Source organism: Aspergillus caelatus, assembly GCF_009193585.1.
Source record: "Aspergillus caelatus strain CBS 763.97 unplaced genomic scaffold BDV27scaffold_189, whole genome shotgun sequence".
Taxonomy (NCBI): domain Eukaryota; kingdom Fungi; phylum Ascomycota; class Eurotiomycetes; order Eurotiales; family Aspergillaceae; genus Aspergillus; species Aspergillus caelatus.
Genome location: NW_022475452.1, coordinates 50009 through 72685, shown reverse-complemented (window position 1 = coordinate 72685; position 22677 = coordinate 50009). Strand labels below are relative to the sequence as shown.

Sequence of the window (22677 nt, the reverse complement as noted above, 5' to 3'; positions counted from 1 at the left end):
GAGATTATTATACAAATTATTCAATATGTTGCTGATTTTGTTGGTATACAAAGTCTGCTAGTAGTTTCACCATGGGTTCGTGCTGTCTTTGAGGCTCAGCCGTACAGAATCACGGAGGATCTCATAGTATCAAACTCCATGACTACGAAGCCTGAAATTCGAAAGCTACTCCGATACACGGCCCTGGTTCCCACAGTACATCGCTCCAGTGTCGACAACTATATCGCGGTAATGTGTGAGAGTACATCCAGTGTTCTCCCTCGGCAGATGAGCTTTGCCGAACTAGATCGAATAGTTCAGATTGCTGCGCAGGTTCAGCGCTTAGCATGTGTATGCCTTTTTACCATGCAGCAAAATTTTATCTCTGCGGTCGGGGCCACTGCCGCTGGCTCCCTGTGTGGTGCCGCCCGAGCACAGAAAGCGAGCGAGCCTTTTTCATGGATTGAGGAATACCGGGTATACTGGGCTCTGTGGCATCTGGTCTACTATTCTATCCTCCGTGAGGCTGCGAAGGCACTGCCTGCAGATTCGGTACAAGGGATATATGCGTGTGCTGTCCGGAACCAAAGGGACACACCCAGAAATGAATATATCTGGACGGTGGCGGCAGTTCTCTCAGACTTGGGACTACATCCCTCCTACGGGGACTCTGAACAGCAGGAGCCCTCAAAAGCCTTCTGGGATTTCCCGGAGGAGGCACCCATACCTTTATTCACATCCTTTGAGTTCGGCTTTGAGAATTACCTCATCTGGAGCCCTCAACCAGTACCGGAAAGTACCCCCGTTATAAGTATCTGGAATCGGGGGGCGGATAGGTGTGACAATTCGTCAACGCAGACGGGAAGGTTCTCCGCGTACAGCAAAATGCTTCTGCGGAGCATTCCAAGTTCAGCCGCGATGCTAGACATACGGCCATTTCGACGACTTGGGGTTCTTCTGTGGGACACGTGGCGTGTATTCTCAGTTGGGCTTATTAAAAAACCGCGCCGAGGGGTCATTCCGACCCCAGATGGAGGATATCTTGATTCTGATAATAGGCCCCTTTTGACTATACAAGAGGATGCGTCGATATGGCTAGCGATGGTCGGTAAGACGCCGTGATGACCTACATGTGAAGATACGGCTTTAGATAATTTATTTTCATTTCACTAAGGAAATAGAATCCCAAACAGGGAATACCTAGATAGTAGCTCGTTAATATAAATGCTAAAGTAACTCTATATAACCAACTAATCAGCCATTTAGACCTCGCCAAAGCCCACTTGAGCCCGGCCAGTCCACAGGAAGTATGCAGGGTGGAGCTGAAAAATGACTCAACGGCTTGAGGACATGTTTTGTTTCCACTAGCGGCAGATGGTTGCGCAACTTGGCAGTGACATTCTCCATGGATCATTTACCTACATCAAGGAAAGAACAGTATGGGTTTCCTCCTGTTTTAGAGGACGGTCTTTTGAAAGCAGTTCCGCAGTTCACTACGACCTTCTTCTTCCGTGATGAACAAGTCAGTTGACATCTCTGGCAATAGTTCTGCATTTCAGGCTGCCTAGCTCGTGCTTAGTGAACAGGAACAATGACTGTTCTCGGACAACAGTGCTATGGGGTCTAGCTTATTCAGCAGTCAAAAGCCGATGTTATTATATTTGATATCACTCGCGCTATCCAGCCTGTTCCCCGAACTCGTCACCCAGCAGTAAAATATTGATTCTGGCATTCTCAATTGAGAGCGAATTTTGAGTTAGTTTATACGACTCTGAATCTAGCTCCGCCAATTCAATTGTATCATTAATTCCTCTTATGATACATAGAGTAAGTTGTCCCCCGTGTAGAGATACTCAAAGATATAGGCAAAGATATCTCCAATGGGCTTATTCATCTATGTTAATTTCTTCGGTGAATCGGTATTCATATTATCTATATTCTGCTTATTAGCCTCAAGAAACGCGGCGAATTTTTTAATTCAGAGTGGAGGTATGCCACCATACGGCTCGGGCCGACTTCAATCTTGATCATCTTGGATATGAAGACACTGCAATAGTATTAGTTTAGAAGACAAACTGGGACACGACATCTCCAACCTGATGTCTAGTCTTGCCATTTTAATGAGTATTTATGGAATACAACGACAAGTGAACTTCATCTGGAGTATTTTGGGCTCTTTTTAAAAGCGCTCGGGGAAATTGCACCTTACAAAACGACAACAATAATGGCAGATAATAGTCATGTCACCACCTGTGATAAGATACAGTTCGACAAGTGCCGAGTTTATGTTACTACCTCCAGGGCAAGGTCCACCCATTCAATCCCGTGGGCATGCATTGATCATAGCACTATGAATCGGACAAATAGCAGTGTGAAGCGAGGCCAGACTAAGCCAACATAAGATATGAAAAAGCGGATCTAGTTTCTGTCTTTTATGATTGGTCCTGTCCATATAAGGTGGCTGGCTGAACACCCACCATTGCCCATGGGGCAAAACAAGCTCTCTTATTTCACTAAATGACATGATGTAGCGAGGAGCAATAGACCAGCCTGATCAGCACCTTATTTCCCATGTTAAGCAGGCAGGTGAGCTAGACTGCTCCACAGAGCTTGCCAAATGAATGCATTCCGATCTTGATTGCATTGATCCCCTCAGCTTGCATGTCCATTGCTCCTCCCTCGTGTCTTCGCCTAGGAGTCCTCGATTTCTCTATAAATATACTCCTATCCTAGAAGAGAGCCAGAAAAATGTTTTGATATAAACGGATCATCTATCAAATATTCTTTTCGCTGTCTACTCTTGAACCCCTTGAAGAGTATATAACTCCCATCTCTCTACGTCCTCTCTATCACAATGTCCACTGAAGCTCAGTTCTACCTTGCCAAAGAACGATGGTTAGCTGCTGCTAAAATGGCACGCACCGAGAAGGAGCACTCCAAGAGGAGATACGAGGAAGACAAGGAAATGGGGCTCATTGGCGACCAAAACTTTGAACAATGGGCTGCAATGAACGTGAGTACATGGGTACTCTTATGGCTTAACAGATAGCTAACAAGTAGCCTTCTAGGCACCGGGATTCATGCAAGCTTACAATGAATTTCAGGCCAAGCAGAACCGTTACGACGCGATCGCTCAGGCATATGACCCGGAGCAAGCACTGGCCTGGAAACAGGAGTTCCAACGTCGATGGAACGAGACTTATTTTGGGACTGGAGAGGAAAAAGGCTCGAACTTTATCATTATCACTCCTGAGGATGACGAGTAGACACAACTCGGATTTAAGGTAGTTCTCCAGAAACGCACCAGGTTTCCAATCGCCGAAATTGTATGTATGGGTTTAATTCACAAAGATCCGTTCCTCTTTCAATGTAATAAGCACATTAGCATCGTGTAGGCATACAATGCTTCGTCCAGGGCAGTTCAGCCCTGCATGTGCTGTACATAATGCTGTGTCGGCCACATTCTCCAGGCCAAAGCACTTATCATGAGTAATCGATTGCGTGGAATGGAGGGACACGCTAACCGCTTCTAGTTAACGAGACCTGAATTCACAGGCTCACAATAAAGCCCAGAAGATAAGGCACCAACAGACGCAATTACCAGGTTGAGAGCCCTTCTTGGATGACAGTGCGGATGATTTTACTCTGCAGTTATGCACTAAGTATTGCAATTCCTATTTATCTAGTATAATCGACATGACAATTTATATGCCCAGAATAACAACTGAGATGAAATGACATCATCGCCGATCTATCACTTTACTTGAAAAGGCAAAGTCCACGAAACGTCCTCGAAGGGAGGGGTAAGGACTCACGACTATATTCCAGGCACAACTTCAGGTTTCACACCACACACAGGTAGCATTGAAGTCAATTTATCGTGATAATGGCGTTTGCTCGCAGGTTAGCAATCCTTCCTGGAGGCTTAGGTAGGGTTGAGCGGTCGCTGATGAAGCCGAGGATGAGAACCATGTTAATCTCAACTGTGGTATAGGTGGGCTTGGGTCAAGCATAGGCAAGAAGCTCAGACAGCAGGGAGCCCGATTGGCTATCCTATACGCTCCCTTTGAGGCTGCGCGTCGAAACCAGCTGCTGGAGTCTACTTATGGTCGGGTTTCCGGCTCAGATGAAATCCGAGCCTATGAATGTGACATCACGTCGTCGGAATCTGTTCAGTCGGCATTCAAATCACTGGACAAGGAAATGGTCGCGCCATCATCGTCCTCTTTGGCAGATCGGAGCTTCCCAAGCATCCTGATCAATACAGCCGGTTATGTCAACCTGAGTGATATGGAGTCGACGCCACCCGAGGATATCATGAAACATCTCACCACCAATGTCTTCGGACCGATGTTATGCTCTCAGGCATTTGCTCGACTCTACTTCGCCGCCTCGAAGTTTGCGGGATCTTCAACTAATCCTCCGCCATCCGGAAGAATCGTCAATATTGCATCGCAGGCAGCTCATGTAGCACTACCTCGCCATAGCGCTTACTGCGCTTCTAAAGCTGCACTCTTAGGATTGACACGGAGTATGGCTTCTGAGTGGGGTAGTCGTGGTATCACGTCGAATTCTGTATCACCAACGGTGGCGTGGACCGAGCTCGGAAAGAAAGCGTGGGGACAAGACGATGTACGCGAGGCCTTCCTGAAGACGATCCCGATCGGGAAATTCGCATTACCAGAAGAGGTCGCGGATGCGGTCCTTTTCCTCTGCCAGGCAAGCATTCCAGCATGTTTTTTTTTTCATGCTCATTTATTCGCACTAACCAGCTAAACAGGATTCCAGTGGTATGATTAATGGCGCCGACATCAGGGTGGATGGTGGTTTTACCATTCAATAATTCACTGCTGGTTATTGCGTGAACGTCTAGAAGCGAATATGAATACCATTTCATCTTACCATCCTTTTCTCTCTCCTTTCAGCAGCGGTAATATAAATGCGGTGACCACTCAAAAAGAAGAAGAAGAAGAAGAAGAAGTAGGAGAAATCCGTTTTTCGAGAAAGTACTAGCAGCTAACGAGCAAAATATACATTCAGTGGAGATATATATCTCACCAACTGCATACACTATAACGCAAAATGCTGTATCAGCCAACTGCACCTTTATTCTAAGTTTTAAACAAAGCCCAGTCATGTTATCCCCCTATGAAACATTGATAATAATTTCGCGACAAGCATCCATGTATATATTTTTATGATGAGGGCTTCATCGCATACAACTTCATCTAATCGCACAACCGGCACATATTCTTGACAGAATGCTCCATATTGAGCAAGGATCGACAATAATACTACTATCTCATGAGTAGTTCAATTAAACATGGTCTCTACTCCAGGAAAAGCAGTTATACTGGCCCTTTCGTTATAAAGAATGAGACATATAACCGGATCAGAATTCAGAACACAGACAAGCTACACTACAACCACTAGAAACATAAATCAAACAAAAAAAATGAATGCATTCGATTAGCTAGCTACATAATAAATCCAGCTGGACAAAAAAAGAAAGAAAAGGTACTGATATTGTAGTATTGAAAGTCAGCCACCACTCCGATTCTATAAGTTCATCATCCCCTATCGTGCTTGGCATGACAACCGATCAGGCAAGACATATCTCATGACCCGCCGCTTACTGCTGAGCAGGCTTGGGAGGCTGAGGCTTGTCCGTAGGAGGAGGAGGGGGGACATCGCCACGCTTTCCGTTGTCGTTCTCCTTAGGGGGAGCGGGCTTGTCCTCGGTGGGCTTAGGAGGGGGAGGGATGTCTCCACGCTTGTCGTTGTCGTTCTCCTTCTCCTTGGGCGGGAGGGGCTTGTCAGTGGGAGGGGGAGGGGGAACGTCTCCACGCTTGTCGTTGTCATTGTCCTTCTCCTTGGGAGGGAGAGGCTTGTCCGTCGGGGGAGGAGGCGGCACATCACCGCGCTTGTCATTGTCATTCTCCTTCGGGGGAGCGGGCTTGTCCTCAGTGGGCTTAGGAGGAGGGGGAACCTCGTCACGCTTGCCCTTGTCATCTTCCTTAGGAGGAAGGGGCTTATCGGTGGGAGGGGGAGGAGGGACATCGCCACGCTTGTCGTTATCGTTTCCCTTCTCCTTAGGAGGAAGAGGCTTGTCGGTAGGAAGTGGAGGTGGCACGTCACCGCGCTTGCCATTGTCATTCTCCTTGGGATCCTTGGGAGGAGCTGGCAGATCGGTAGGCTTCTTAGGCGGGGGAACATCTCCACGCTTGCTGTTGTCGTTGTCCGACTTGGGCGGGACAGGAGATTCAGCAGTAGGAAGAGGAACCGGAGGCTTCTGGAGGTCGGTAGGACCTATCGATATCTGTTAGCCATATTTCCCTTCCGTATAAAGGGCAGTCGACATACGCTCAGCAGGAGGAGCGGCGGCAACGAGGCCGGCGACCATCAAGGTAGAGAGAATGGCGGAGATCTTCATTTTGATAGTTGATTGAAAGGAAACTGAAACGAATGGGTGATTATTGAGTGAGTGGAAAGCTAGTGAGGGTGTTGATTGTGTATTTGGATTCGAGCTGATGATGCATTGACGAGGCAGGTCGTACCGTTCCCTTTATACCATTCGATCCACTGCTAAACGTCTACCACCTGAGAACGTTTCAGTCCTGGCGCCATTGGAATCGGGAATGACGACCGGCTTGACGTGGCGTAGTTCTGGATGAGTCGTAAGCATCAGAAGGTATGTCGATAGAGTTGTGGGGACCGATGCCCCGGCACTGTACCAGACTTTGACTCTGGTTGACAAAGCGAAAGACAGTTGACGTCTTACGAATATGTGGATCCCTTGGTCGACATTCCGGCGCTTGCATTCAATGATACTACTCATTACGGCTGGCTAACCAGTTAGACAATCGCCTTCGCGGGCTGTAAGTCATGCGAAACAAAGTCAACCCTAACGTAAAGCGCGGTAAGGTGTGCCTCAAAAATTGGTAAATGATGCCGCTGAATTGATGGCCCTCGGTCCGTGGCATAACTTCGGACAGGTGAGGTTCTGCTTCGGGATTCATCAACTCCGACACATACTCCAATGCCAGCCCTAGTAAATGATCGGCAATAGAGTATCTCCATAGTTAGCCGCCATCCCAGGCCATAACAAACCGTATTAACAATAGGCTCCCATAAAACAGGCATTTTTATTGGTGTTGAGCGGTTTTGAGTGCACACGCGGCGCCCGCCGATCCTCCAGTGGAGGGCTAAAGCCTCACTGGTGGACTGCGGCCCACACGGCGTGAGCTTAGCCTCTGCCACTTGTCGATCTCGCGGGTGATGACGAGGAACCTGCCCAGAGCCTGCGGGGAATATGGTATTTTTGGATCAGATAAAGCTCGCAAAGCGGATATGCTATTCTCCAGGCGGTTTGGTCTAAGGTACGGAGTACCGTTGGTGCTTGTCCGTTAATTGACTCGTCCACTGCGCAGACTATTTCACCAATGGAACCCACTTGCTACAAGTTACCCACTATTCAGCTGAATGCGGCCCACTGCAGAATTAACAACATTCTTCCAAAATTGAGGCAATAGGAGTGACGCTAGTTGTGAGCTAGCTCATTGGCTAGAATTTGGGATTGATGTCAACGTTAGCCCTACAAGGTACGAAGCCATTGCCCAAGAATTAAAGCTCAACTGATTGACCAAATTAAGCAGCAAAAGGAGATACGCGAGGAAATGGACTGCATGTAGCCCTCATTGAACGTTTATCAACATACCATTCTGCACTGCCACATTCATCAGTTGATGTCACATTCAGACCAACACGGTCTCGGCTCGGAAAATGGGTTCCTCGGGCACATTGCGGCTGAGCTACTGAATGCTGTGAGCAAGCATTATTCTGAATAGTTTTACAATTTCTACTATCAATTAGCCTTTCGAACCTTAGGAGATTGTTTAGTGTATCAATTAAGGGGTAGCGTGAGCAAGAGCCCCTTTCGACCAAGACGTCGCTTGAAAAAGCACGCAAGAATTAATTGGATAGACCTGTACGCTTTCGGATATCGTAGCTTGGGTCTAGAACAGTAGATACCTCACAAGTGGCTCCCTTCTACGGGGAAATTACAGATTATGGATTCCCAGGTAGCAGCATTCCTGGAATATCCAGAGTAGGCTGAGCTAAAGGCGCATCTAGCGATTACTTGATGGGCAGCACAATGATCGACCTGTAACGCGTCGCAATAGACGTGATAGTATCCATGCCAAGCGCCCGACTACGCTAGCTCATGCGCGAAGGCTTAAAGCAATCGAAGCCTGGGGCAAATGAAAAAGTATAAACTGGATGAGAGCGGCATATACAGACTTGGGCAGGTTACTAATCGGAGTTGGAGATGTTATCACTGTCGATCAATACGGCGCGCGTCCGTACTTAGCCCAATAAGCGTTGAGGTGGAAGGCGCAAAGATGTATAACGCAAGCCCTAGGCAGACGTTCATCTATGCAGCACTCTAGGAATACCTATTTTGTACAATGTCCACGCAAAGCCTGCCGGAAGTGATGCAATCGCTAGGCCAACGAATGTTTGGGTTCCAAGATACGCCATCTTCGATAGCCATGGCGCCCAAGAAGATATGGGAAACCAATCCCTTCCAGAGCGCACCGTCAGGGGGACAAAGTCTAGGACCGTGCCGGTCGTCGCCAGTCCAGAAATTCCCTCAATAGTCCCTCCACAATATGGCGCCACGTATCGGGCAAATACCGATTTGGCCAGCCCATCACATGCTTGGAGCCGAGTAAGAAACTCGGAGCTTTGGTGGATTGCTAACAGACGCTGGAACTGTGTCGCGTTGAAGTGATCAAGCTTTTGCTGAATTTCACCCTCTGTTAGGCGCTGTCCCTCGGACTCTTGGCTTAACGAACACAACACATTCGCCAAGCCAGCCGCAGCCTCAATGGCCGTATTAGCTCCTTGCCCTTGATTTGGGGTCATCTAGATTCAAGGTTAGGGGCCTGCTATGAATGATATCCGCAATCTCTGGAAGAGTCTGTTACCTTGCTCACACTGTCTCCAATGCAGACTATACGGCCATAGTGCCACGTCCTTAGCAGGCCTTCTTCCAACGCTGTCATGTGGAAGGTACGTCGTTGCGTCCAGATATCACTGAAATGGATGTTCTCCCACACAGCAAGATCGGCTAATGATTCACACGTTGAAATCGCGTCCTCTTTCGTGAACCGAGGCCTGTTGGGATAGGTATACCTTTTGTCAAGCTTTCGAAACAGGAGCCAGAAAATGCCATTATCTGTTCCAGGGAAGACGAAGAGTGTCACACCGGGGTTGTATCTAATGACATGATCCCAAGACTTGACCCCTTCCACTGTATTTGAGATACCAAAAACACAGGCAAATTCCACCGTCATGTCTATACTAATCAGCGGAGTTCCCATAATTTGCGATGTTACTTACTCGACTTTTCCTTCTTTGATATAAGCCCTGGCTGCTCGAGATCAGCGATACGCCACATCTCCGACCGGACGAAGCTATGGACTCCATCTGCTCCCACAACGAGATCACCATCGTATCTGGCCCCGTCTGCCGTTGTCACCGATACACCAGATTCAGTCGGAAGAATGCTGGTCACCTGCTTATCGGTATGCACTTTAGACTTGTCCTGTAGTCCTGTGTACAAGACTTCAAGGAGTTGTCTTCGTTCCAAGATTGCAAAGTCCATGCCGAACCTATAGATGCTTCATTCAGTACCTAAACCCAATCGATGAGGGTGAAGGTGAACATACAACTCCTTCACTAGCTCAGGGACATTACTGTCATAGTGAAAGCCGTCACGAAAGCATGTATGAATACGCCGGAGCTTTTGACTCAAATCTTCTACCCTCTGGTACAGACCCAACTGCTCTAAGATTCGGCCTCCATTGGGAAAGATGACTACTGATGCGCCGACCTGTGGGTGAATTTCCTTATGTTTCTCCAGCACAATATAATCTATTCCTGCTCGATCAAGACAATGCGCCAGTGTCAGCCCCGTTACGGAGCCGCCGACAATAATAGGTCTCATTGGCGATTCGGCCATTTCCACTAGTAGTAATTATGCAGACCGGTCGGCGTAGCGTGGGGGGTACTATATTCTGCAAAATATAAATACGGATTTAAGATATAAGACAAGGATAAACAGAAAAGTATCTTGTTGAATCATCCATCTCGAAAGAGGCGGTCTGAAGGACTTCGTGTTGTCGGAGGTTTTGTGGTGGATTCGTCACTCTGCTGCACGCTGACACCATTTTAGTGGCTGCTTAGGGCCAACGCTTAGCTTCACCTATTTATTCTCTCTCTCGAAAAATATACAGCAGCCATATAAATAGCTTCTGGTACCTGGAAAACTGAAATGAAATATTTTGTAAAACAGCATGTGGTCTTTATTGGGTATAAATACATTATAACAACATTAAAACCATGACACAAACCAAAACCCAAATGGAAACTCTACAGATGATACTGATTCGAGCTCTCAATCGAGACACCTAGCCTCTGCCAGAATGCCTCGACATTCATATCCTCTTGTCCACTTTATGTGCTGTTAGCAGATGAATATCTGGTGGAAATAGGGAGACTTACTCAAGCTTCTTCATGATAGTGGGCTCGGTCTGCCCTTCGGCGACATTAGGGTTCCTGAAGATCACATTATATTTCTGGATGTGGTCAGCACTAGTCCAGCAATATAATGGAATTGATATCAAATCAACTTACCATTCCTAGAGTCAGATGGATCGCTGCCGGCATCCGTGGGAAAACGTCCTCGGGATTCTTTCCTTCGATCATAGCCTGGATGTTCTTTGCGACAACAGCGGCCTGCGCTGAGCCGGGTCTGGCAGCCTTACGGAGTCCTGTATCTGCGATGTCGCCGACTGCGAAGAGGTTCGAGTACTTAGGGTCAAGGAATTGCATCGTAGGCCGGATCCGGATAAAGCCGTTATCGGGGTTGATTAAAGACTCGGATGTTGAGGGGGTTAATTCACTGATGAGACCATTGTTTGGTGTTTGGCCGGTAGCACAGATCACAAATTCTGTCGACAATTGCGTGCCGTTGGTGAGCTCGACATTGAATGGACCTCCCTGAGTGGGGTATCCCTCGGCAGGGATCTTTACGCGAGCTCCAGTGACGAATCTGTGAAGTATTTTTCATCAGCACATGCACACGCCGGTAATCCCGAATCATGTTATACTCACTTGATGCCAAGCTCATCAAAACGTTCCTTAACAAGATCATGCAGCCCTTCATGAAACCCCGACATTAACTGAGGACGAGACTGTACTACCGTGATTTCCTTATCGGGGTAGAATTCCTTCAGGTCCGTGGCCATCTGGACGCCGACCGCACCGCCGCCTGCGATGAGAATGGACTTGGCCTTTTTGACGTCGTTTTGGTGGTTTTGGAGATATGCGACAGAGGAGAGCTTGTCGTCATGCCTCATACCTGCCGGCTGCACGAGACGGGTACCGGTCGCGACAACCAGATAGTCGAAGGGAATTTGACGAGAACCTTGCCATTCACGGTCCAGCTTGACGTGCTGCGACTGCACCGATAGAGCCCTGGCTTGCACTACGGCATGTCGGACTGGGCTTGTAGTGGACGGGAAGAGTCCCGTGTATGGAATGAAGGCTTTGTGTTCTTGTCCGGGAACAATTGCGAAGCGAGGCTGAATAATAAGAACTTTGGTAAGCTGGAATCAGTGCAGAGAGAGACCATGCACACTTACAAAGGTGAAGAGATGATGGAAATGACTGTGCGGCTCAATCAACAGGACCTGCAAGTTTTAAAGTCAGATATTTAAAACTTTCAACAATATCCCAACGTAGGAACCTACCCTGTGTGTATTTGGCACCACTTGTGCGAGCTCTTGGGCCGTGGTCTAAATTCACCCTTAGCATTAGGAATCAAAGAGAGAAAAGATAGATACTCAGTCATAACTAACCTTTCCCACATAGGACCCTCCAACAACAATAATATTTCTTAAAGCACTAGCCATTTTGCGTCTATAATGAATTTGAAAATGAAAGATGAACTGTTGACTGGGGTCCCTGGACGCGCCTCTTCTTAAGTACTCGATCAGATAAGGGAGGCAAAGCGGAAAAAGACTCTGCCATGGACGATCATTGGTCGACGGCAGCCGGGGTCGGCATGATTCCGTTATCTGATCCACGGAGTCGGGGCTCGGGGGTAAAGCTTAACTCCTTGAGGATAATTCTCCCTCTTAACACCGAGCGGATGGATATTGTGTCTCGGATGGCCACTTCCGGATCGCCTCACGGTTGCTTTTTTCCGTTTACTGGATGTGCGATTAGCTAATGATGCGACGCTTCAGAGAGTTATCAGAAACCCCCCTCCCCCACCGGATCGGAACCGCTGTTGTAGATTACCTGGTCCTAAATCTCCCCGTGATGTCAAGTAAGTTCACCGCTTCGGGACAGTGGATTCCGCCAGTATATCGTTTCCGAGCCCAAGTCTGGTATGAATATCACAATTCCCTCAGTGTCCTGACAATCTAAGCTGCAATATTATTTGCGAAGGATACCTATAGAAGCTATGGAGATGAGGTTCAGCAGCATATATCGGTACTATACTTTTCCCGGAGCAATATACTACCAAGCATGTTAATTATTTCTAACTATTTGGTGTTTAACTAATCTTAGAACATGGTGCACAAAATCTTAGAGCTAAAACCAACTGACCCTTCTATACCCGACGCAGCCGCTTCCTCATTAGTCGGGGCTCAGCACTGCTTGCCCGGCCTTTCTCAATCGCAAACACCCATTCATCAACACCAATGTTACCCACTCGAGAGCCATCGACATTGAGCCAAGACTGACAATTAGAGATAACGCCCTTTGACTGCCCAGTCGCGTCATAGTCGAATACGGCGCGGAAAAATACACGCTTTGCCGATTCTCCATGCACGGTCTGCTCTATACCCGTGGGATATAGTGTGACAGCTAGTTCTTCGAGCCCCGAAAGACTTGCGAGAGACTGAAGAAAGTCGACGCCGTTGCTCACCCATTTAGTCACCTGAAGACCGGGCTTCTGGTGATCTGTTGTAATTCTGACATAGGAATCAGTCGTAGAATTAGCTCCCTGGGCCTTGTATGTAGCCGCATAAGTGCTGTTGGCTTCTTGTTGGGCGGCCTTGTCGAATGCAGGAGAGAGCCGGTCAATAATTAGGTCTGCTAGTCCCCATACATTCGGTAGAGGGTTCGTCGGCAGATCAGCAGCTGTGATTGAGAAACCAATTTCGTACTCCGGAATGAGCGCAACGATATCGGCGTATGCTCCCAAGTTCCCGGATTTGCTGTAAACATCGACGGCATGGTTGGGTCGGTTCGGTAGCTCGTAGCGGAATATTTCCCAGGGAGCCCCGACGGAGGTCTTGAAACTGGTGGTATGGCTCAATGGTTTGAGCCAGTGACGGGTCAAGGTTGACGAGAGATTCAATGCTGAGGTACCGGAAAGAGATTGAAGAATGGAACGGCCAATAACGGCAAGATCATTGGCACTCGAGTATGCACCTCCAAAACTAGGATATTGTCAGCTTTGATCACTTGAGTGAACGTAGGGTAGCTTACGCGTCGCCGTCGCCCAAATCAAAGTCCCACACGCTGGCCGTCTCATTAACCGGAATGATACCAACGTTGGCATTCTTCGGGACGAACAAGCTTGTCGAGTTCAGGTTGAGGGGCTGGGCTATGCTGTTCTCGAACATGGACAGGAAGTCGATTCCAGTGATGTTCTCCATCGCATAGCGCAACAGCTGGTAAGCTGCATTGGAGTACGCGGGCGTGGTACCTGGAGCAAACGTCGGATCTTCACTGACGATACCGCGGAGGAATGCTTTAGTAACCCATTAGCAATTTGACCATAATTGAAGTTTATCAGTTTACCACACCTTTTCTATCGCACGGATTTCCCGCATTTACACCTTCGCCCTGATTGCATGTCGGGATATCCTTCGCAGGAACTGCAGGAAGACCCATGGCCATCATTTGCTCGTTGCTAAATTCACCGGCCATATCCTCAAACCCATCTATATGTACAATGTTTAGTCTTTCCGTATGCAAGATCTAAAAGGAGGAACGACATACAATCATGGGGCACGCCGCTCAACTGCGCGGCCAAATCGCCAATGGTAATCTCCCGCCATTGAATACGGGAGCTCTGGTTACGAGCTATTGTGTCTAGCTCGGGGATAAAGTCCGTAATCGGATGGTTCCAATGGGTATATCCGTCATGTGCCAGCAGGGTCAAGACGGTGAACAGTTTCGAAATGCTTGCAACCCGATAAACGCTATCAAGTGTCGTGTTCTCTGCCCCTACACCGGACTTTGGACTGTACGTTGGCGAAGTGTAGAGGTATTCGTATATAGAGTCCTCTGTGTGAGAGGAGAATACTTTAACAGCGAATGTTGTTGTGTTGATAGGTAATGAGCCGAGATCGGTTCTACCAGTAGTTAGGGCTTCTTCGATCGCCTCAGTGAGGTTTTTGGAAGCCGTCTTGACATCTTGGCTGGAGAGGAGATCCCGCGGTGGAGGGTATAAGGGGGTTTGGAGGGGACAGGAATCTCCAGAATAAACAAGAGTGAACAGGAGGAATGAAACTATTTCCAAGAGCTGATGAGCTCGGGCTGAGTATAGCAATCCCATGGTGGATATTCTCAAGCACAAATGGCTTCTGGTTGAGAATCGACATTGCTTCGTGGCGCGAGCATGCTTTTATAATGATATATAAATTCATTGGTCTTCTATGGATGATTTCCATGTAGAGTTGCTGAACGGATGCCTTGCAAGCAAAGATCTCAACATTCATTGCGACTCGTGCAGTCTCACTGGCCAGTTCGTTTAAAGTGGAGACGACATGCACCAACTTTGCCAACACACGGTACAGTCTTGTATTTGGCTTGATTGGCTAGTCCGCTTATTCTTGGCTAAATTAGAAATGCTTGGGTTGGGACTAAATTTTACTTGGATCCTACGAGTCAGATTGTGGCGGAGCACCCCATCGCAAGGCAGGACAAATAAATAGAAGAAAGGTAGAATGTTAGGCAGACCGATTTTTGACAGATTCATTGGGTTCTATTTTTATTTTCCGTTATTCCAGCGAAAATGTACGTGATTGGACCTCGTCGTCGTCATCAAGAGTGTACAACATCTGAGCCGAGGATTGGTCTTCTGGCGATACTGTCGTAAAAGCGTGGCTGATACGACAAGCTTGACCGTTGTCTTTGACAGTCTGTTCCTCAATTCTCATCGTCTCAATGGCTATTCTTGCGACCAGATTGGAATCCCAAGTCCCTTCGCGATGCGGCCAAGATTGGAGCGCTCGAATCGCTCGCCATCGAACCTCAGGTTCACTACACTCGGTTGAAACGAAGAACAACGGAGCGATAACCCCCATATGGAGCAGAATGCTGGGAAGTTCCGTGAAGCTGGCTGTAATCACCTCGGCTAGTGCGACGATCGTCCTAAATGTTGGCGTATAATAATCAAGGAGTTCCTTCGTGCGACAAAGAAGACATGTTTCGAGAATCATGGACAGGGACAGCTGGTGCAAATAGATTATGTCCGCGCCCCGTTTCACTTTGATATCACACCGCGCGGATAGATACCTATAAAGAGGATCAAATGCTTGGGCAAACTGCCGAAGCTGAGAACCGAGATCGAATTGCCGTTTCGAAAGGTATCCATACCTGACGCTGATCTCTGTCAGCGACAGGGGTGAGACGGAGGTATGAAACTGGAACACCGCTCCCATAAGAGAGTCTAATACCCTTCGGGCTTCACAAATATGATGAAATGCTGTCACGTTGCCCTTATTCCACTTCAAAAGACACGCGTCTGACTGCACAGGGAGTACTAGTTCGCCCACACCAAAATACGCTGACTGGACATCCAGGTGAGAAAAGGTATCAACGAGACTTTGTTCTATAGTTGAGGCGCGTGTAGGATTTGGATCAGGCAATTGGCGACGGCCCACATCCTTCAGGATTTGCAAGCCATTTCGCAGATGGGTGAAAGCAAGGTCATAGTAACCGCGCATGAGCTCCGAGAGTACAAACAACATGCAACACACGAGTGTGACCTCCTGTAAATTGGGATCCTGCGACGCAGAGCGCGCAGTCAATAGCGCGTATGCTCTCCCGCATTGATCGATCGCAAACCGCTGCCACGAGTTGTCCAAATCATATATTGTTACAGGGTTTCCACGGGCCTCGTAGTCTGCATGGATTGCGGCAAATGCCACGACTGCATGGTAGACTGCCTGGTCGACCTGACTCATCTGAAGAACCAACTTCTGCCATAGGGGGGAGTCAAAATATCCGATTATAGTGGGAAGGGACTGGTGTTGGAAGAATGAAAAACACCGACGCTCGTCGGACGTGATTTTCCACCGAAAGCCACCGGCAATGTTTGTAGATAGCACTATAGATTCGGCGGTCGGTCGATTCCCAGGTAGCCGACGTGGCAGGCGCTGGATGTCGTATTCGCACTTTCGGCCCGTTGAGATACAGTTGCGACATGATCCCGGGGTCTCATCACATTTGACACGACGGGCTCTTTATCTCCGATCATTAGCCGATCGGCTGAAATCCGAACGATCCTCGCGGTAACTCACCGGCATGTGCGGCATCCTGTCTTGGATCTGTTAACAAATCTTCGTTTACTCTGTCCTTCCACCATTGCGCCAAGTGCTTCAGACTGTTGCCAGGTGGGTGGAGAGCGCCAGCGTTATCTTCACAAAAATGCAGATTAGGCTTCATTCAAACTAAGCCTGCCATTTTCCCGATGGGGTTTAAATCTTCGTATTAGATCCACGAACTATTGGCTCAAATATCAGTAAGCATCCATCGCCGTGGGGGCCGTTGGCTTAAGGCCAGCCGTGATAGTCGCCTATATGTGATGCGAATAATGGTAGATATCTAATCAAGCTACCGATTGAATGTTGTCCATGCCATCCTAACACAGCTTTGGTTCCCCACCATCTCTCGCCCAGCTTTATACCCAATTCCGACACAGATATACAGATCTATCTAGGAGTTATGCTCGCCCCCAAGACAATATGAATCCCACTTTTCCGCAGAGCCTATCGTTGCCGTAGCGCGGTTGTCCAGAGCTAAATTGACTAGGGACCGGTCTGAAAATATCTATTAGCCGTGAATTAGCACGGGTCCGCGAACAAACATACTCTGTGAGGTAAACTGGGGCCATCCATAGTTATTCAACCCGTTCCAGGGATCTTTGGCAAATGCCACCCATGCGCCTGACCCAGTTAGCAGTGATTCGGGAATTCAGTAGACCGTGGTAAATAGATACCTTGAATATATTTGCTCGCTGTGACCTCTGCTGGGCTGGAGGGCGGTTGAACTGGTGTATTGTTGTATGTCCCAAAGATAATGGGTACATCACTAGAATGGTACGCTCCAAGCCAAGGAGTCGGACTCAAGCTGGACCAATTGCCGTGGTACAGGTATCGCCAGGTTGGGATATCTTGCTCGAGGCGGTTACCCACCGTCTCAACAATTGGGCAATTAAATGTGTTCTGAGTAGCTGTATATACCAGCGTCTCATTGATGGACTTGGAGCTAAGATTCATGTACGCTGATGCTTCACGGTTGGCACCGCCAATTAATGTTGGCTGGAAGAATCAGCTACCTGACATCCATAGACCGAAAGAAAGCTTACCAAACGAGCGAGCCCTCCTTGTCTCGCACGAGCTTCATAATCGGCGAATGCTGTAACGTTGTCTGGTACCGGGCTAAAGCTGTAAGACCCAGAAGACACTTCCTCGAGTATATCTGCCCACGGCTTGCCCTGCATGCATTGCAGAGTACTGCATCCGAGTGCTTGGGTCAGATTCTTCCAGTTCTGATGGGTTTTGTCTTCATTCATAATTATCGATGCGGCGCCCGATTGCATGATAACGCCGTGTACGATGGGGTTGTTTGGGTACTAGAAATCAACGTGGCGTTAATTCCTGTTCTTTACCATATCGGATCTGTATACCAACCGCATAGGTGAACAGATCCGTGGACGCTGCCCCAGCACTCTGGCCAAACAGCATAATTCTTGAGGGATCTCCACCGAATTGGCCGATATTGCGGTGAACCCATTCAACGGCGAGTCTCTGATTTCATTAGTTCTCCCTCTACAGCAGAGCCAGGTATGTCTAGCAGCGTACCTGATCGAGAAGTCCAACGTTTTGTTGTCCAGGTTCAAGACCCGGAGCGTTAGGGTACCCAAATATAGAGACACGATAGCTAACAGACAATGGTCAGGTCGGAAACCTTCTTAATCAGATAGCACTCACTTAAAGGTAACGACAATTATATCCTGGTGCTCCTCGACCAAGTTCGTCCCATCGTAGAAGGGGATGGCCGATCCGCCCTGGGTGAACCCCCCACCGTAGATGTACATCATCACCGCGAATTTACCATTTTCTTTGTTAGATTTGGGCGCCCATACATTTATCGCAAGACAGTCTTCTGACATGCTATCCGTGTTCCATGGCATGTAGGGTAGGACGCTCCAGATGGACTCATTGGAGAAGGTATACTGCCCTGGGCATGTTGCAGGAAACGAGCTGGCCTGAACGGTCTGGCTGGATCGCGATTTGGGCACGGGTGGCTTGAATCGACGTGACCCCGTTGCTGGCTCAGCGTATGGTATACCTAGAAACGCACGCACAGACGAGCTGTTATAGAAACCTTCTACTGGACCACTCGTGGTGTCGAGGAGGAGTTCCGACGCCAGCGCCGTAGACGACAAGATAGTCGTTATGAAAAGGCTGAGCCTGACCATGGTGAGATTACCTGCTGGGCATTCACGGAGTCATTATCGTTCTGTAGGCCTTTAAGCTTGAGCAAACAAACAAGCATTAAGTATCCCAGATGGAAATGCGGGGGACGCGGAGAATCTTTGGGGTTGGGATCCACATTTATCATCCTGCATTTCTCCGATTAGCCTGAATCTTTTTCTCAATGCTAACTCGGACATTACCACTGCCGAATCTCTCTGCCGTTGATGATCCTACCTTTTCTGTCAACCTAATAGAGTTGCGATGGCCTCGACAAAAATTCGATTTTACTGTGATTGTACCCAATAGACTAGTTGTATATGGCGCAGTGCAGGAAGAGTGATGCTAATCTCGGAGCGAAGACTATCCGGCAATACTAAAGACATCGGCCTCCGACAGTTGAATTGACATGCTGAGTCCCGAAATGACATATATCCATATAGCTCAGATCCAACCGAGCTCTGCACGATCAGATTGTAGCAACCTCGCTGTCAACATCATGACGGATTGCAGGAGGAATGCTGGTTCATGATTAGGATCAAACGTAGCTCTGTGGAGGAAGGGTCAGCAGGGACGGGCTTTTTTCAAAGTAAGTCTGGATATAGGGCAGAACTTTCCCTGGGCTTTCCTCAATAGATTTGGAATACCATATTAGCAGCATATATTATTACTTCAATTTGGTGAATGATATTTTGTACACGTACATAGAAGTAGATACTCGTTAGGTGTTCTTGAAATAGATATACATGGGGAACGAAATAGAATCATGTGCGAGCCTTCTTCTCATGCCTTACTCGAACTCCTTTCTCGTAAGTACTCCATTTCTCCAGCACAGCCATCCTCTCCTCCTGCGACGCAGCTTTACATTCTGCAACTCCCTGCCTGATGCGCGATCGGACAATGTAACCCTTTCTGTCCGCCCCATATGAGTGTTCAATGGCTCGATGTACACCATTTAGAGGATAGCCGATCAAGCCCCAGATACCTATAAAGCCAATTAATATCAGATTAAGTAAGGTCAAAGACTCAATTGCCAGTCTTACCGGCTTGAGGTTTGAGGATTAAGCCCCCCACACCTTTACCCACGCCTTTTGTCATTCCACCAAATCCACCATCTTTCCAGCCGCGGCTGGGTTGCGTTACTACGCCAGTGATCCCATCGTACCAACTGTATCCGAATTCCTAGGCCAATTAGTATGACGAGCCTTATTCAATTGCTTACAAAAGTCTCGCGAAAGCATTTACCTTTCCGGCCGCAACAAATCCAGACCGAACCCCTGTCACCTCAGGTAACTCTCGCACAGTTTGATCATTGTAGCACCGTGGGGCATTATGTGTGAACTGAGAGAACAACAGCGTGACCCCCATGGGCACTTCAACCACCCAGTTAAGCACCCTGCGACCAAGATAACTGCTGTTCACCGCTATGTTTTGCAAGGGATTCCGCTTGACAACCATTGACGGCGTACCTTCCTGTGACATGGAGGTCGACGAGGATGACAAACTAGACATCGATTTCGCGTCGTCATTAGTTTGTACACGATCCTTTTGCGAGGTTGCACTCGGGGTTGCGACGGAGGCCGCCGGCGTTAGCATCGCTTTGCGCGCCTCACAGGATGGTAGGTTATAGTTTTCCGCAAAGCGATCGGCAGCTGGACGCGATATATTGTGGACTGCGTTGACCGGCACGTCAACGAGCCCAGTAAGGAAATTGCTTATGGCACCAGTGAAGGTGTCGGCCCCTGCGCAGCTGTGATCGATGTCGTAGCGCTTTGCACGGTACCTGTTTGAAAGCATGTGAGCACACGGAGAAGTTCCTGACAAGGAGAAACTTGGTATACCTACATTTTGACATCTTTAGGGTTGAGCTTCTTCTCCTGGACCAGAACAGTAGCCGCGAATGTACTAAGTAATATCTTCGTTCGTCTAACACGCCAGACAGCCGGACGATCAGGACACAACGTGCATTGGATGCGGCGAAGGTCGAGTTGGCTATGAAAGCTGTGTAGGCTATCGCGGGCGCCATCCTCCGAGCGCATTTTCCCGCTAAGTTCCTGTGCTTTGTCTATAGTAGAAGCCTTCAAACAGAAGTGGATCGCATCGGCCAAACGATCGGCAGTAAGCTTTTTGAAAGGGATTGGCGCAGGCCCTGCTCCGTTAGACGCGATGAGAGCACCCCAGAAGGGCTGGTCTCCGAAGAAGGGCACAACAGTAGTCGGCCGGCCTAGGGCGAGGCCTGCAGCCGTGGTCCCCGCGCCTCCGTGGTGGATTACACAGGAAACCCGTTTGAAAAGCCAATCGTGCGGACAGTTTCCGAGGAAGAAGACATCTGGGCGGTTTATCTTTTCGGCTCCAAGACCACCCCATCCCTTTGAGACTAATGCTCGTTGGCCAGTCATTTCAACTGCATCTAGGATAGTCTTCGTGAGAGCATCGGGGTCATCAACCACGATAGAGCCAAAGCCAATGTAGAGCGGTGGGGGGCCACCGTCCAAGAACTCAACCAAGTCGGAGGGAGGGACATAGTCGGCGTTGGCAGGCAGGAAGTTGAAGCCCGTTATGTCGATATGCTCTTGCCAATCGTCCGGCTTTGGCAAGAGTGACGGGGACCTATTACACTCATTCGTTGGACGTATTCATGTACAGGGACAGCATACGAACCACATATAGGTGAAAGGAACACGTAGTCGAGGGATCAGACTCGGCGCTCGCATCACATCCAACTGCTCCAACCCCAGCTCGAAGCGACGAAACGCATTAATGAGGTCGCCCACACCTTGCCACATCACCATCTCCATCAGGGCGTAAGATGCGAAGTTTGCTACTGACGGTTTTGTATCGCGAACCCGGACATTTGCTAACGGATGCGCAAACGCTTGAGTAGGGGACCATGGCATTCTAAGGCCATCAGCAGCTGAGATTTGAGAGACCCATCCAGTGGGAGACCAACGTAAACATCAAATGCAATGGAACACCCATCTTTTCTGCACAGTGGACATGGGCGAAGCTGGGGGGGTTCGCGACGATAGCATCGGCCACAAATGGCGCCGCAGTTATTGGGTCGTCACTGGTCAAATCGATACCTTCGCCAGCTTCAATACAAGATCTCCAACACCCACCGAGCATTAGTCTAATATCTTTACGGCGTTTGCCGATCGCCCCTTGGACCAAGGTCTCCATCTTTGGGATGAGCTTGTCATTCTTCACCATGAACGACATGAGTTCAGCCGGGTCGCCCCCGATATTGAAGAATTCCAATCCATTCTCCTTCACAAAATCTCGGAACACCAAATGTGTTGCCAGTCTAACGCGGTGTCCATGTCTCTTCATTGCTCGGCCCAAGGCGATAAATGGTTGCACATCGCCACGAGATCCCACGACATGAATGACCACGTTTAGCCGAACTGGAAATTGAGCACCGTCATGTCGTATCAGCGATGGGCGACGAGTGGTCTGTCGCTGGAGAGCATCCAACAGGCTAGCTACCTGCGGATCATCATCGTTAACTGCAATATCCACGCGACCATCGTCTGTGGAAACGACGACAAGTTAGACCCACTCGCGGCTGAAAGTATGGCTACGAAAAAGAAAAACCTATAACAGACCTGTTACCTGTGCCTCCGCGTCAAAACCATCAGTAATGAGGTGCTCGGGACCCTTAGACCCCGGAGCAAGAGCTAGTGGAATATTCGGCGCCGCACCGTTCGCCATTTTAGCGGTTAGATCGTTCATCGAAGCAACCCTACACGCCCATTTTAATCTTTAATAAAGCTTGGTTTGCGCTGTGGCAAAGATAAGGTTGTCTCATGACGTAGCAGCCAGACTGGTCGAGACCATTCTGAGTGATTTGTTTGTCATTGTGTAAAGTATAGGAACTTATGTATACCTAGCGTCAGCGTCTCGC

General features: G+C 48.6%; 9 protein-coding genes across 9 annotated transcripts; 3 read left to right on the top strand and 6 right to left on the bottom strand.

Annotated features, from left to right (window-relative positions):
- Positions 1-287: 287 nt before the first annotated feature.
- On the top strand, positions 288-1325 carry BDV27DRAFT_167275 (uncharacterized protein; the record flags this gene model as incomplete). Its single annotated transcript, XM_032074438.1, has 2 exons — positions 288-845; positions 1238-1325. Exons 1-2 carry the CDS (start codon positions 346-348, stop codon positions 1323-1325), a joined length of 588 nt encoding a protein of 195 aa, XP_031924100.1. The 5' UTR covers positions 288-345.
- Positions 1326-2833: 1508 nt separating this feature from the next.
- BDV27DRAFT_161138 (uncharacterized protein) lies at positions 2834-3245 on the top strand (the record flags this gene model as incomplete). Its single annotated transcript, XM_032073163.1, has 2 exons — positions 2834-2992; positions 3048-3245. The coding sequence occupies 2 exons, from the start codon at positions 2834-2836 to the stop codon at positions 3243-3245; spliced, it is 357 nt and encodes a 118-aa protein (XP_031924099.1).
- Positions 3246-3865: 620 nt separating this feature from the next.
- Positions 3866-4822, top strand: BDV27DRAFT_148205 (putative short-chain dehydrogenase/reductase; the record flags this gene model as incomplete). Its single annotated transcript, XM_032070871.1, has 3 exons — positions 3866-3908; positions 3974-4702; positions 4752-4822. 3 exons carry the CDS (start codon positions 3866-3868, stop codon positions 4820-4822), a joined length of 843 nt encoding a protein of 280 aa, XP_031924098.1.
- Positions 4823-5611: 789 nt separating this feature from the next.
- On the bottom strand, positions 5612-6412 carry BDV27DRAFT_161136 (uncharacterized protein; the record flags this gene model as incomplete). The annotated part of the gene is made up of 2 exons (XM_032073162.1): positions 5612-6288; positions 6343-6412. The coding sequence occupies 2 exons, from the start codon at positions 6410-6412 to the stop codon at positions 5612-5614; spliced, it is 747 nt and encodes a 248-aa protein (XP_031924097.1).
- A 1860-nt stretch (positions 6413-8272) lies between these two features.
- Positions 8273-10006, bottom strand: BDV27DRAFT_167272 (FAD-dependent oxidoreductase; the record flags this gene model as incomplete). The annotated part of the gene is made up of 4 exons (XM_032074437.1): positions 8273-8907; positions 8970-9340; positions 9385-9656; positions 9714-10006. 4 exons carry the CDS (start codon positions 10004-10006, stop codon positions 8410-8412), a joined length of 1434 nt encoding a protein of 477 aa, XP_031924096.1. The 3' UTR covers positions 8273-8409.
- A 410-nt stretch (positions 10007-10416) lies between these two features.
- Positions 10417-11960, bottom strand: BDV27DRAFT_167270 (NAD(P)/FAD-dependent oxidoreductase; the record flags this gene model as incomplete). The annotated part of the gene is made up of 7 exons (XM_032074436.1): positions 10417-10498; positions 10549-10622; positions 10681-11098; positions 11161-11630; positions 11691-11738; positions 11799-11843; positions 11907-11960. 7 exons carry the CDS (start codon positions 11958-11960, stop codon positions 10417-10419), a joined length of 1191 nt encoding a protein of 396 aa, XP_031924095.1.
- Positions 11961-12374: 414 nt separating this feature from the next.
- Positions 12375-14626, bottom strand: BDV27DRAFT_167268 (serine hydrolase domain-containing protein; the record flags this gene model as incomplete). Its single annotated transcript, XM_032074435.1, has 4 exons — positions 12375-13502; positions 13552-13816; positions 13872-14009; positions 14068-14626. The coding sequence occupies 4 exons, from the start codon at positions 14624-14626 to the stop codon at positions 12668-12670; spliced, it is 1797 nt and encodes a 598-aa protein (XP_031924094.1). The 3' UTR covers positions 12375-12667.
- A 445-nt stretch (positions 14627-15071) lies between these two features.
- BDV27DRAFT_167265 (Alpha/Beta hydrolase protein) lies at positions 15072-18778 on the bottom strand (the record flags this gene model as incomplete). The annotated part of the gene is made up of 9 exons (XM_032074434.1): positions 15072-16536; positions 16596-16622; positions 17051-17114; positions 17166-17240; positions 17294-17615; positions 17663-17929; positions 17988-18104; positions 18159-18237; positions 18288-18778. 9 exons carry the CDS (start codon positions 18776-18778, stop codon positions 15072-15074), a joined length of 2907 nt encoding a protein of 968 aa, XP_031924093.1.
- Positions 18779-19482: 704 nt separating this feature from the next.
- BDV27DRAFT_167263 (glycosyltransferase) lies at positions 19483-22505 on the bottom strand (the record flags this gene model as incomplete). The annotated part of the gene is made up of 7 exons (XM_032074433.1): positions 19483-19758; positions 19817-19955; positions 20019-20556; positions 20619-21383; positions 21435-21671; positions 21724-22303; positions 22379-22505. The coding sequence occupies 7 exons, from the start codon at positions 22503-22505 to the stop codon at positions 19538-19540; spliced, it is 2607 nt and encodes an 868-aa protein (XP_031924092.1). The 3' UTR covers positions 19483-19537.
- Between the last annotated feature and the right edge of the window lie 172 nt (positions 22506-22677).